The sequence below is a fragment of the Cetorhinus maximus genome, chromosome 13 (assembly GCF_964194155.1).
Source record: "Cetorhinus maximus chromosome 13, sCetMax3.hap1.1, whole genome shotgun sequence".
Taxonomy (NCBI): domain Eukaryota; kingdom Metazoa; phylum Chordata; class Chondrichthyes; order Lamniformes; family Cetorhinidae; genus Cetorhinus; species Cetorhinus maximus.
The window spans coordinates 110,767,222-110,782,493 of record NC_135891.1 but is presented as its reverse complement, the minus strand read 5'-3'; the positions used below and the strand labels follow the sequence as shown (position 1 = coordinate 110,782,493).

General features: G+C 45.5%; 1 protein-coding gene across 1 annotated transcript in view; it reads left to right on the top strand.

The window, feature by feature from the left end:
• Positions 1-758: 758 nt before the first annotated feature.
• The window catches only part of apc2 (APC regulator of WNT signaling pathway 2), a 116,860-nt gene continuing 102,346 nt past the window's right edge, over positions 759-15,272 (top strand). The window contains exons 1-2 of the mRNA XM_078556023.1: positions 759-867; positions 3,063-3,221. Coding sequence (XP_078412149.1) covers positions 3,081-3,221 — 141 coding nt within the window. The 5' untranslated portion in view covers positions 759-867; positions 3,063-3,080. The remainder of the gene's footprint in view (positions 868-3,062; positions 3,222-15,272) is intronic.

The following is a 15,272-nucleotide window of genomic DNA, read 5'->3' as shown; positions in this document are numbered from 1 at the left end:
GGACTGCGGCGGTTCAAGAAGGCAGAACACTATCACCTTCTCAAGGGCAACTTAGGATGGGCAATAAATGCTGACCCAGCCAGCACTGCCCACGTCCCATGAACGAATAAAAAAATATTTTGCAAAATGCTGTTCTCCTGAATTCACAGAATAGAACTGAAAGGTCTACTGCATTCTGCACTTTCTATTAAAGTCCACAGATTATATATTGTCAGGTTGAATTCATTAAATGCTCAGTCATTTGCATACTATTTATGAGTTTTATAAAGTAGGAGATTGGGATGTCTCGTGGTATATTTGTTCTATATCTTATTTGTGGGAATGGTGTTTTTTCTCCTTAATTCCATCACACATTTATTTTCGTGCATTTGTGCCAAGACAGGGAGGTGGGATTCGAGGGATTTGTAGCAAAGTCTAGACAGAGCTTTTTTTTTCCCCACCATTCAGCAAGGAAACACATCTTCAGTTAAATAAAAACGAAATACTGCGGATGATGCAAATCTGGAAAAATAAATGGAAAGTGCTGGAAATACTCAGCAGTTTTGGCAGCATCTGTGGAGAGAGAAACAGAGTTAATGTTTCAAGTTAAATATGATTCTTCTTCGGGAAACATATTGGGCTGAATATTCCGTGGAGCGGCAATAACTGTTGGTTTGCCAATCTGCTCCTTTGAGATCTACTTTAGTCTGGAGCTGCACATTTCTTGCCCGGACTTGCAACCTGGCCCTGATGAGAAATGTGCAGTGTAGCTGCACCGGGAAGTCTTCAGTTCAGTGCAGGAGTGTTAAGGGAAGCCCCCATTTTAACAGCACTAGCTGCCATAAGCCGGTAAGTTTAAATGTCCCAGCTACTTTGACAGGAGAGAAGGTAAGTGCGTAAGGCAAGTGGTTAGGATGGGTTGGGGAGGGGTGGGAGAGTGGGGTAAGGGGATTTCATGGGTTGTCAGGTGGTTGAGGAGGGTAGTCGGGGAGCGGTGGGGGTGTCAGGAAGGTATTCGGGGGGTTGGGGGGATCAGGAGGGAAGTCAGAGGGTCGGGGTAGTCAGGGGGTGGGGGTTATTCTGGAGTTTGGAGGGTAGTTCGGTGGTCGGGGAGGTAGTCAGGGGTTGGGGGTGTTGGGTGAGTTAGTTGGGAGATTGGGGGGTAGTCAGGGGGGTGGGGGGGTGTTAGGGGGTTAGTCCTGGGTAATCAGAGGGTGGGTGGGTAGTCGGGGGGTGGGGGGCTATGGGGTGTAGCTGGGGGATCACGGGGGTTGTAGTCAGGGGCTCCAGTGGGGGATCAAGGGGGTTCAGTAGCATAGCTACCCAAGTATTAGAACTAGTTTTAACCCTTCTAACTTTTCCCGGGTAGCCATTATGCTAAGAGAGTCAGAAGCACCTAAAGTCTCCTATTTAAATCAGAGTTCCAGACGCAGGGGAATTGTCCATTGGAAGTTCAAACTTACCGGACAATTCCTGTGCTGTCCTTGCCTGGGGGCATCTGGGGATGGCGGGGGTGGGGCCTCCAGCACATCTTCTGGGGTACATCCGGGGTATGACCTGGGCCACTCAGTTATTTGGTTGTGTCAGAGTGGCTTTGGTGCACTCTGGGTACAGACCAAAGTTCAGAGGACCGAAGTTCTACAGTTGAAATGTTAACTTTTTTTTATTTATGGATGTTAACTGACCTGCTACGTAGTTGTAGCAATGCCTACACATATTCCCTGACTGAACTTTTAAAGGAATTATAATACAAATAGGAATTACAAAAAGATCGACAGCTTGCATTTATATAGCACCTTTAACATAGTAAAAGTTCTCAAAATGCATCACAGCAGCATGAGAGAATAAGGAAGTGACAGATACGCTGAAAGGCTGGGGTAGAGTAGATGGAATGGGAGAAGATCCCTGTGGAGGATTTGCACCAGCACAGAGTAGCTGGACAGAAGAGCCTGCTTCTCTGCTCCAAATTCCTTGCGTTCGGTCAGAAATTTAAACTGAGCCTGAAGAGGAGACAATAGGACAGGTGACCAAAGAGGTAGGTTTTAAGGAGTTTCTTAAAGGGTGGAGAAGCAAAATGGTTTGGAAGGGAACTCCAGAGCTTAGGCCCTAGATGGCTGAAGGCACAGCCGTCATTGGCAGGGTGAAGGAAGTAGGGGATATATAAAAGGCTAGAGTAAGAGGAAGCCAGAGATCCCAAAGTGATCAACTGCTAAGAGTCAGCAGTTGACATGTGTATAGATGATGTGTTGAGTGTGTCCATCCCAGTGCTAGGAATGTTGAAGGGGCCATTCCTGTCTTTCTGCTGATTTGATGCACGTTACAATTGGATAAGAGTTCTTTTTTCTGACAATCAATGCCTCAAATGTCATTTGAGATTGAGCTATTCCTTTAAACCTGCACTGTCGCATAATCGTATGTTTTCAGAATAACTTGTGTTTTGAAAAAATATGGGTTGGCAATGTCACACTTAAAATCTAAAGTCTACCTCCATCCAACTGTAAATTATATTTGTGTCGGTGAATCAGTGGGTAGAGGCACAGCCTGGGTGGTATTGTAACCTGTTCCGAGTCCCCTGAGAGACCGGGAGAGCAAAGAACTGAAATATCCTCAGGCTAGGTGGGTTAAAAAAAAAATCATTCAAGCTTTCCACTCCTCATAGCATTCCTGCAGTCCATAGAGACCTGGAATTGTGGATGCTGAATGCGATTAGAATTAGCCTTGTTTATGATCTCCACCATGGGGAATAGTTGATTGTCACCCAATGAAAAATCTTACTTGCAGCAAATGTCACTTGGGCCAGATAGCAGAAGGCACGTTGAATTCCACCATCACATCAGTCAATACTTTCTAGAGAGAAAGGGCAAGGGATGCGTTAGGCCCAAAGGGCCCAAAACCAACTCACTGCAGTCAAGTCTTTAACTCATGAACTTTAACTATAGGGTGAAATATGAATTGAATGCCACGCTTTGTTCCTAACGTTTTACGTTCTTGCAATCACCCCAAACCGCCTGTATCATGACTGACTTTCCTTTCACCCAAACCTCTTGCTTCGAAACTAATATTCAAACAATTTTTTTGTGTAGGTTTTGGAAGAACTCAGGATGTCTGGGTCTACATCTTCCTATGATCATTTGGTGAAGCAGGTTGAGGCACTTAGAAAAGAGAACTCTCACCTACGCCGAGAGTTGGAGGACAACTCCTGTCATCTGTCTAAGTTGGAGACAGAGACCTCGGATATGAAGGTGAGGATTTTGTTACTTGGTCCTGTGATGAGCTGAAGATTTTTGTTCAAAGTTTAACCCATTTGCATGTTGAAAACCAGACCCAAGTCTAAAACCATTGGCACTAAAGAAGTGAGGGAACAGATTGTGCACAAATTGCCCAGGTTGTGGTTCTTTCGATGGGTTATGTAGAAGAAGTCAGGCAGTCAATGCAGTTGCTCTCAGGAGTGATCTTATCACACACAATGAAGTAGAGAAGCTGTTGCATCTCTACAAAGATTCCCATTGTTATTTGCTTTGTCACTGTCCTGGGAATATAAGAAAGTATGTACATTAAGTTGGTGAAAAGTGTATCTTAATTGGTGTATGTATGGTGGAAGGTGGGAGGATGCATGTTGTATCCATAATATTGGTTGCAATAGATAAGTAACTGTACATGTATGAGATTTATAACTTCTGATTTGATTTGACTACTTTTTTTTCTCCAGTTTTCTCCCCTCCCTTCCTTGAAGGCATTTCACCGGGGTAAGGTTCTACGAGCACCAGTCATCTTCTCACACCCTGTTATTGTTCACACGTGGGACTTTGACAGTGAGCATGACTGTCTGTCCATGGAGGATATTACAGCTAGGCCTGATTCTCTCCTCACCTGGCTTCCATACATATGCACCCTCAGTAGGAGTTCCTCTGTAGCTATTCTTTTTGCTTCCTTAACTCATTAACACTGAGGCCAATTGAGCATTCAGTTCATTCAGAGTCTATAATGACTGGTCTCTAAGGCTCAGAGGCAGAGGGGTCAAACGTGGGAAGATCTAGAATGGGGCAGAAGATTTTTTTGTCCACAGGTTCTATCTGTCACTCCGCCCCACATTCCAGGGTCAGGGGCATTTGCATGGATTGGTTGGGTACCCACAACATTAATGGCATAGTTTGGCTGCCTGCCGAACAGCTCATTGTGGGACCCAATAACAGCATAACGATATCAGATCACAGAAACACAAAGAGCACAAAATGGCCCCTTGTTCCTAGGAAGCCACCATCTGTGCAACAATCACCAATCGATCCAATTATGACCCATTAGGGAAATCATGACCTTCAAAAATGTTAATGTCCCTAATGTCCTTAACAATGATGGAGATCGAAGATGCACAGATATCTCTTGGGACAAGTGTCTATGGGAAAAACTGTGGGAATGACAACACATGATGTAATTTCCTCTGTCACATGCACTAACTCCCAAATGGACTGGAAGTTTTGACAATAAATAAGGGGGACTTGGCGTAACTACAGCCCATCCCACAGCTCCACCCCACACCCCACCTCCTCCTCTCTCCCCCCCACCCCCGCCCTCCACTGTCAGTGTGGCCTTCTCTGAGGCATCAGGATGGTCCTAACTTGTGGTTTTCTCTTATGGTTACCATACTGTCTCCTGGCTATGGGAGAGACGGGTGCTGAAGGGCTAGAAAAAATGACTAGGAACTGCATTTAGATCTTCTGGTTGTATTACTGATACCTCCAGAGAGCTTAGGAAGGACAGCTTGTGATGTGGGTCTCTGAAATAGCAATATTTGATTTATACTACTGTGTAGCTAATGACATGGAAGCCACTGCTAGCAGGAGTGCTACATAATTGAGCCATTACTTTCACATTCTCCATCTTTTGAGAGTGGCCACACTGGCTGAACAATTCCATTAACTTTCAATGACACTAAGTGGCTTCTGATGTTAAAACATAAATTTTGTTTTGCTAGGCCTGCAGTGTGTGTGTGTCCGTGTGTGTGTGTGTGCGTGAGTGCTGTGTGTGTGTCCGTCCGTGTGTGTGAGTGTGTGTGTGTGTCCGTGTGTATGTATGTGCACGCGTGGTGTGTGGTGTGTGTGTGTATGTGTGTCTGTGTGCATGGTGTGTGTGTGTCCATGTGTGTGTCTGTGTGCGTGGTGTGTGTGTGTGTGTGTCTGTGTGCGTGATGTGTGTGTGCGTGGTGTGTGTGTGTGCGTGGTGTGTATGTGTGTCTGTGTGCGTCGTGTGTGTGTGTGTGTGTCTATGTGTGTGTGCGTGGTGTGTGTGTGTGCATGGTGTGTGTGCGTGGTGTGTGTGTGTGCGTGGTGTGTATGTGTGTCCGTGTGCTTGGTGTGTGTGTGTGTGTCTGTGTGCGTGGTGTGTGTGCGTGATGTGTGTGTGTGTGTGTGTGGTGTGTGTGTGTCTGTGTGTGTGGTGTGTGTGTGTCCGTGTGCGTGGTGTGTGTGTGTGTGTCCGTGTGCGTGGTGTGTGTGTGTGTCTGTGTGCGTGGTGTGTGTGCGTGGTGCGTGTGTGTGTCTATGTGCATGATGTGTGTGTGTGGTGTGTGTGTGTGTGTCCGTGTGCTTGGTGTGTGTGTGTGTGTCCGTGTGCGTGGTGTGTGTGTGTGTCTGTGTGCGTGGTGTGTGTGTGTGCGTGGTGTGTATGTGTGTCCGTGTGCGTGGTATGTGTGTGTGTGTCTGTGTGCGTGGTGTGTGTGCATGATGTGTGTGTGTGTGGTGTGTGTGTGTCCGTGTGCGTGGTGTGTGTGTGTGTGTCTGTGTGCGTGGCGTGTGTGCGTGGTGTGTGTGGTGTGTGTGTGCGTGGTGTGTGTGTGCGTGGTGTGTGTGTGCGTGGTGTGTGTGTGCGTATGTGTGTGTGTATGGTGTGCAAGTTGAGATGGGGATGGGAGACATTCTGCAATGTTATCAGGTAAAGAAATGACCCATTTTTACTTGAACATTTGACAGACCCACCTGACTGAAGATAACCTTGGACAACAGTTGCATTTATTGGAGTTAATTTCAAATTTTTCCATGTAGACCCCTCTTTTAAATATCATCATATGTTCAGTATCACCCACTCCATATATGGCCACACTCACAGTAACACTTGCCCTTGCCTCTGACCCCCTTCCTCCCCCTCACCTGTGATTTCCCCACCCTGCAACTGCTAATCCACCATCTTTGGTCTGGGGTCCCACGATGATCCTGGGACTCAGGTGGGTGCAGTGCCATCAGCAGCCACCGCTCCAGCTGGTGCTGTTGGCATGAGTAGCTGCTGGCCTCTGACTGGCTGGCAGCTCTCGCTGGGAGTGATTTCCCCCAACAGGCACTTTAATCCTGGGGAAGGCCCTATGGTGGCCACTTAAGTGCCTGAAGGACACTTGATTCCATCAAGCCCCCCCCCACCCATGGAACTGACAGCGGTTCCTCGCCAGTTCTCTGACTTCCACAGAATCCTGGACCTTTATTCTGCGTTTAATTGTATTCGACTTGATCTGGAGATGGCTTGGTGTTGACACAGGTTGACTGAAGTTGAAGAATGGTCCATCCCCCACCAAAAACATCCCTATGCAAAAAAAAATTGGGAAAGAAACAATTAAAGCATTATGTAGGATAATACAGAACAGACTGCACTGAAACAGGCCATTCAGCCCAAGTGGGCTTAGAGGGTCTGGACAGAGTAGAAAGGGTGAAACTGTTCTGATTGGCAGAGGGGTCAAGAACCACAGGGTTCTTGAGGTGATTGGCAAAAGAACTGAAGGCGACATGAGGAAAAACCTTTTTACGCAACAAGTGCTTAGGATCTGGAATGCACTGCCTGAGAGTGTGGTGGAGGCAGATTCAGTCTTGGCTTTTGAAAAGGAATTGGATATTTACCTGAGGAGAACAATCTTCAGGGCTACGGGGAAAAGGCCAGGAAATGGAAGTAGCTGAGTTGTTCTTGCAGAGAAATGGCATGGACACAATGGGCCAAATGGCCTTCTTCTGTGCCCTAACCCATTCTATCAATGATTCCATGATTCTGTGGTGACTGGTCTATGGTGGTTTTTATGTTCCACAAGAATCTCCTGTTGTCGTCCTTCATCTAACCCTTACTCTAATGATCACCCTTTGAAGCTTGTCCATGATGGAGATTTCTCCCTGTAAGTTGTGTTTGATTTCTGGTATCATCCAGCAAAATGTTCATTACAGCAGTAGATCAGCTTTGGCTCCATCCTTGACTGTCAGTGAAATGACTTTGACTAATATGAATGTCACTTATAATTATCTAGACATTTAAAATAATGCTTTTCAAGATTTATGTTACTCCTCATTTGTTTTCAAAATGACTCCCTCACCTAACAAGTAAAATAAAAGCTGGGAATGCTGAAATAGTTGGTTTATTGTTGGCCACCATGCCTGCAGCTGTCTAGATCCTGACCTCCAAAATTTCCCCTCCAACCTCTTTATCCCTCTCTCCTGCTTTTAAGACACTTCTTAAAACCTACCTCTTCGATCACGTCACTTTTGATCCCTTGTCCTAATATGTCTGGATCTGGACCCGTGTCATGTTTTGTCTGATTGTGTTCCTGTGAAATACCTCGGGACATTTTATGATGTGGCAGGTGATCGATGAATGCAAGAGGCTGTTGGTGAAAGTAAGGTTGCCAATGCTAGAGGGACATATTCCTTAGCGATGGCACAAATGTGCGGTCGGCAGCTCATCTTGGGGTCGAATCGGACGCCAAGGTTGCAAACAGACTGGTTTAATCTCAGGGAGAGGGATGGAGGCGAGAGCTGGGAACGGAATTTGGAGCGGGGACTGAAAACAAGGGGATCAGCCTTCCCAATACTTAATTGGAAGAAATTTCTGCTCATCCAGTACTGGATGTTGGATAATCAGTCCGATAACATAGCAACAGTGGAGGAACAGCAAGGCGCACCACGGTTTTGTGGGACGTCAATCACTGAAGCAACAGAAGGCTTGTCCTCCCCAGTACAAAGTTTACAGCCATTCCATTACAGCAGTTCAGTCATAGCTTCGCTTATTTATGTGGGAATTTCTGTTTTTGGTTTCAGGACACTGCAGATTAGTTTATCAACCCAGGCTTTGTGATGTCCAGTGGTTGCCATGGATCCTTGTACTCTTTTCAGCTCACAAAATTAAACGTTTTGTGGATCAAATATTTACTGCTCCGTTCACAAGATTCTGTACGGCTGAGAGATTAATTCTCTGTGGGCCATGGGAACCAAACCGTAAATGCTAGCTTGTGTCGACTGGCTTTCCATAATACTCCTCTCTAGGATTGTGTGATTGACTCTGATGGTTAGTGTGGGGAGAGAAGGTGACTTTTTGTTCCCTGCCGTTTCATATATCTTGAGAGACTGGAATGGAAAACAGGAATTGTGTGTGATTATACATCTTTTTTTTTTCACAAATGAGAGTCCAGAAAGGCAAGAAAATGACATTGGGCGCTTAAAAAGGTTCTCACGTTACTCATCTTCATCCAAAGCAATCGAGCAGAGTCACAGAGAGGTGGGAAAATCCATAATGAGGTGGTTCCATTTTACAATATTCAGACCTGACTTATCCTCAAATTGAGAAATTTATTTATTCTTTCATGGGGTGTGGGACTCACAGGCAAGGCCAGCATTTGTTGCCCGCCCCTAATTGCCCTTGAACAGAGGGCAGTTACAAGTCAACCGCATTGGCTGTGGGTCAGGAGTCACATATAGGCTAGATCAGGTAAGGATGGCAGATTTCTTTTCCTGTGGGCTTTTCCAGTTTCATGGGTCACTATTACTGAAATTAGCTTTCAGTTCCAATTTTTATTGATTGAATTTAAATTCCACTAGTTGCTGTGGTGGGACTTGAACCCATACCCCTGGGATTCTGGATTATTAGTCCAGTGATAGTTTCATTACACCACCATCTCCCCTTATAGTATACTCCTATACTAACGTGTCAGACTAAGCTTATGATAACTAGTGTTCCCAAACTGTCTGCCATCTGAGCATGCCATTTGCAAAATAAAATAATAATAATTCAGGGAAGCAGTGTTCTTAACTTAATATTCATTCTTAGGATATCAATCAATATTTACTGTCTGTAGTTAGTGGACCTTGAGAAGGTGGTGGGGGCCTTTTTCTTGAACTATTGCAGTCTGCAGTCCAACAGTGGAGCTCTGCACTGCTGTATCAGCTGGGTGGCCTAATTCAAGCCCACTGCAGCCCCCCTCCCCCAGCACCACCTCCACCTTAGTTTAGAGATAACAGCCCTGTTGTCTACGGAGTCTGGCTACTGCATAGCAAAACCAAAAGGTCCAAGTGGGATAAGCTGCTGATTAATCATTGGTCACTTCCTTAAAGAGACATGCCACTGAAATTCAGGGATGAAGGGATGAAGGAATGGCCTGACCCAAACTGATTCTAAACAAAATGCACTATCTAATTCAACCAAAATAGTAAAACAAGAGAAAATTCAACAAAATATTCTATACAGTGCTTACCGGGGGGAGGGGCGGGGGGAGGGGTGGTGGGGGGGTGGGGGGCGGGGGGTGGGTGGAGGGGGGTGTGGTGATGTAGTGGTATTGTCACTAGACTGACAATCTAGAGACCCAGGGTAATGCTCTAGGCACCTGGATTCGAATCCTACCATGGCAGATGGTGGGATTTAAATTCAATATATATCTGGAATTAACAGTCTAATGATGGCCATGAAACCGCTGTCGATTGTCATAAAAACCCATCTGGTTCACTAATGTCCTTTAGGGAAGTAAATCAGCCATTGTGTGAATGCAGAAATGTGGTTGACCTTCTTTTGTATAAAGCCAATAAAAAGGAATTAAACTGACTGGCATTGAGCTAGAGACCGGAAATGTCAACGGCAAACTCAGCCCTGTTGGCCCTGCAAAGTCCTCCTTACTAACGTCTGGGGGTTAGTGCCAAAATTGGGGGAGCTGTCTCACACACTAGTCAAGCAACAGCCTGATATCGTCATCCTCATGGAATAATACCTTACAGATCATGTCTCAGACACCACCATCACACTCCCAGAGGTGGTGGCACAGTGGTATACAGTTGGGAGGGAGTCCTCAACATCAACTTCAGACCTCAGGTCAAACATGGGAAAGGAAACCCTGCTGATCATCACTCACCACCCCACCCTCAGCTGATGAATCTCCTCTTGAACACCACTTGGAGGAAGCACTGAGGGTGGAAAGGATGCAGTGTGAGTAAGGGAGTAAGGGACTTCATTGTCCATCACTAAGAGTGGCTTGGTAGCACTATCACAGACTGAGTTGGCCAAGTCCTTAAGGACATAGCTGCTAGACTGGGTCTGTGGCAGGTGATGAGGGAATCAACAAAAGGTCATACTTGACGTCATCCTCACCAACCTGTCTGCTGCAAATGCATCTGTCCATGACAGTATTGATAGGAATGACTACCACACAGTCCTTATGGAGACGAAGTCCCATCTTCACATTGAGGATACTCTCCATCATGTTGCGTGGCACTACCACCCTGCTAAATGGGATAGATTTTGAATAGACATAGCAACTCAAGACTGGGCAACCATGAGGTGCTGTGGGCCATCTGCAGCAGCAGAATTATACTCAAACACAATCTGTAACCTCATGGCCCAGCATATCCCCCACTCTACCATTACCATCAAGCCAGGGGATCAACTCTGGTTCAATGAAGAGTGCAGGAGGGTATGCAATGAGCAGCACCAGCATACCTCAAAATGAGGTGTCAACCTGGTGAAGCTACAACACAGGACTACTTGCATGCTGAACTGCCTAAGCAGCAAGTGATAGACAGAGCTAAGCAATTCCACAACCAACGGATCAGATCTAAGCTCTGCAGTCCTGCCACATCCAGTAATGACTGGTGGTGAACAATTAAACAACTTACTAGAGGAGGAGGGTCCACAAATACCCCCATCTTAAATGATATAGGAGCCCAACACATCCGTGCAAAAGATAAGGCTGAAGCATTTGCAACAATTTTCAGCCAGAAGTGCTGAGTGGATGATCCATCTCGGCTTCTTCCGGAGGACCCCAGCATCACAGATGCCAGTCTTCAGCCAATTCGATTCACTCCAAAATGATATCAAGAAATGGCTGAAGGCACTGGATACTGTAAAGGCTATGGGCCCTGACAATATTCCGGCAATAGTACTGAAGACTTTTGCTTCAGAACTTGCCGTGCCCCTAGCCAAGCTGTTCCAGTACAACACTGGCATCTACCTGGCAAAGTAGAAAATTGCCCAGGTATGTCCTGTAAACAAAAAGCAGGACAAATCGAACCTGGCCAATTACTGCCTCATCAATCTACTCTTGATCATCAGTAAAGTAATGGAAGGGGTCATCAACTATCAAGTGTCACTTGCTTAGCAATAACCTGTCCACTGACGCTCAGTTTGAGTTCCGCCAGAGTCACTCAGCTTTTGACCTCATTACATCCTTGGTTCAAGCATGGACAAAACAGCAGAACTCCAGACATGAGGTGAGAATGATTGCCCTTGACATCAAGGCAACATTTGACTGAGTGTGGCATCAAGGAGTCCAGCAAAACTGGATTGAATGGGCATCAGGGGGAAAACTCTCTGCTGGTTGGAGTCATCCCTAGCAAAAAGGAAGATGGTTGTGGTTGTTGGAGGTCAATCAATTCAGTTCCAGGACTTCACTGCAGGAGTTCCTCAGGGTAGTGTCCTCGGTTCAACCAGCTTCAGCTGCTTCACCAATGACCTTCCTTCCATCATAAGGTCAGAAGTGAGGATGTTCGCTGATGATTGCACAATGTTCAGCACCATTCACGACTCCTTGGGTGCTGAAGCAGTCCATGTGAAATTCAGCAAGGCCTGGACAATATCCGGGCTTGAGCTGACAAATGATAGTGGCTGAATCCCCCACTATCAACATCCTGGGGGTTACCATTGACCAGAAACTGAACTGGACTAGCCATATAAATACTGTGGCTACAAGAGCGGGTCAGAGGCTGGGAATCCTGTGGCAAGTAACTCACCTCCTGACTCCCCAAAGCCTGTCCATCATCTACAAGGCACAAGTCAGGAGCATGATGGAATACTCTCCACTTGCCTGGATGAGTGCAGCTCCCACAACACTCAAAAAGCTGGACACCATCCAGGACAAAGCAGCCCACTTGATTGGCATCACTTCCACAAACATTCACTCCCTCCGCCATTGACGAACAGTGGCAATAGTGTGTTCCATCTACAAGATGCACTACAGAAACTCACCAAGGCCCCTACGCAGCACCTTCCAAACACACAACTGCTACCATCTAGAAGGACAAGAGCAGGAGACACATGGGAACACCACCACCTGGAAGTTCTCCTCTGAGCCACTCACCATCCTGACTTGGAAATATATCGTCGTTCCTTCACTGTTGCTGGGTCAAAATCCTGGAACTCCCTTCCTAACCGTACTGCAGGTGTACCTACACCTCATGGGTTGCAGCGGTTGAAGATGGCAGCTCACCACCACCTTCTCAAGGGCAGCTAGGGATGGGCAATAAATGCTGGCCCATGGTGACGCCCATATCCCATAAAATGAATTAAAAAAAAGAAAGCGTTCAGTGCACAAATATATTGGTGGTCAAGGGGCAGCCAGGCATGAATGATTGCTTAAACATGAGCACATAGTTGGCACATCATGAAAGAAAGAATTAGCACTTATATGGTGCATCAAGGCATCCCAAAGCACTTCAGAATCAATAAATACAGTAGCCATTTTGCACATGGCAAAGTCCCACAAACATCAATGAAGTAAATGACCAAAAAAAAATCTGTTTTTTTGGTGGAGGCGGCTGAGGGGTAAATGTTGGCTAAGAACTCCCTGCACTTCGGCAATTTGGACCTCACCATTCAAGGGCAGAGATCACATCTTGCGGTCCTGCATGCTCAAAACTGGTTGCACCTGAATTTCCACCCCAATGCTTTCAGGAAGACAGGGAGGAAAACTACTGGTTAAAAGAACGATGGGGAGGGATCAGCTAATTGCTCTCAAGGTTTCTCTTCCAACATTCACCACCTTTAATCCATAGATGTAAAGGATGATTCCATCATCCCCTGGTACCAGCCACTTTTGAAAAGAATGCGGGATGGAGATAAGACTGCAACATTGTACCTCTGCATCACTGACCCTGTGCTTTCATCCAGTCAGTTGGCTTGGGGTCGAAAGATCAGCCCCACGCTTCACCATCAATTATTATAGAAAGTGTTAAGTTAACCGGTCCATAGAAAGTACTAGAAACAGATACTGGTGGTTTTACTCTCATGATAATTGACCTTGCTCCCACTCTGATCGAAACAAGGATTGTAAAACAGTGCCTGTGAAAGGAATGAATCATTTTCAGACCTATAAACAGAGCCGTTTCTAACAATTGAACTTGCGTTGAAAAAAGTAACACAAATATTTAACATGAATGCAATATCTTTCAGAGATTATTTGAATGACACAGGCATCTAATATCAATGACTATCTTTATTTGTGTTGAAATAGATGCCTTCAGGGTGCCTTTATGCTTGAGTCTGCCCCACTGGTTTTCCCTTTAACTCTGCATTCAATAACCTTTTGCCAACCTTGCAGCACTCCTGTGAATGAAGCACAGATGAAGCCAGTGCAATGCAGCCTGCTGAAAAAAATAATTGAAATTATCATTGATATAGCCTGCAAAATTGCACTCAAAATTTGCATTCCCACCAGTCCTCCTCCTCATCGAGATCTTGCGCTTTGATCAGCACAATATCTTCTTCCATCCAAAAAAGGGTGAAATAAAACTGGTCATTTCCTTCTTTCCAATGTACAAATGGCATGGTCCTAGAATTCTTCACGTCTCAAAGTGTCCCCACGTTAACATGTCACACATTTGTGTTCAAAATTATGAAGCTTTTTGGTAGAAGTAAATAAGGAGGAAATGCTTTCACTAGCTGGAGGGTCAGTAACCAGAGGACACAGATTTAAGGTAATTGAAGAAAGAATCAGGAGACTGTTGAGAAGATTTTGTTTTAAACACAGCGAGTTGTTTTGACCTGGAATTCACTGCCTGATCTGACAGTGGAGGCAAATTCAATAATAGCTTCAAAAGGGGATTAAATATGTGCTTGAAAAGGAAAGATTTGCAGCGTTTTGGGGAAAGAGCAGAGGGCTGGTACTAATTGTATTGCTCTATCAAAAGAGCTGGCACAGGCGCAATGGGCTGAATAGCCTCCTCCTGTGCTGTACTATTCTACAATTATATGATGTGGAGTCAAACTGACCTGCAGGAGTAGGTCCCTTACCTTGGTGAACACATAATACACTTACAAAAGTAATTCTTTACAGACATGCTCATCCTCCTCTTGATCTTACAAGACTAACTTTAGTCAGCAGTGAAATTGGTCTTCACTCAGAGAAGGAAACAGGTTCATGGCAAACCGATGTTCATTTTATATCATGTCTGATTTTATTTTCATTGAAGTCTTGAGCAATATACAACGTTGGCCAAGAAAATAAGAACTTCTTGTCCCAACACTCATTCTCAGAAAGTAGGCTATGGGTAGGGAACTTGAATCTTTGAAGGAGAAGTCAGCAAAAAAAAAAGCCTTTTGTTCAGGCAATTGCAAATGTAAGAGTAAGGTTGATTTTTGACACTGATCTGTTCTGATTAGATTTTAGTGAGTTGCAGTCATGTACTGAGTAAGATATTGTACCGGCTTTAGTTTGCCTCTGTTGGTATCACTCTTTCTGCTGGCCCACACGAGATTCTTGTGGCAGTCTGTATTTACTGTAGGAGTCTTTAGAGCCCCTGCTGAGCACAATGAAGGAGCTTACAGGAAACAATAGTTATATCATATGTTGCTACGAAGAGAGGACATTGGGATACAACCCTAAAACAGAGTCACTTTTTTGACTAAGTCATTTGCAGACTGACCAGGATAGGGGCTCTTGATTGAAGCTAAGATTCTGGTGCAGTTTTGAGGGCGTGTTGGAGCTGCTGCCCTCTGGATGAGACACTAAACCAAGGTCCAGGTAGATGCCAGAGGTCCCATGGCGATTTTTTTTTCTTTCATATTCTTTCACGGGATGTGGGCATTGCTGGCAAGGTATTGTCATTTGTTACCCATTCCTAATTTCCCTTGAGTAGGTGGTGGTGAGCCACCTTCTTGAACCGCTGCAGACCATGTTGTGTAGGTACACCCACAGTGCTGCTAGGAAGGGAGTTCCAGGATTTTGGCTCAGCGACAGTGAAGGAACGGTGATATATTTCCAAGTCAGGATGGCGTGTGGCTTGGAGGGGAACTTG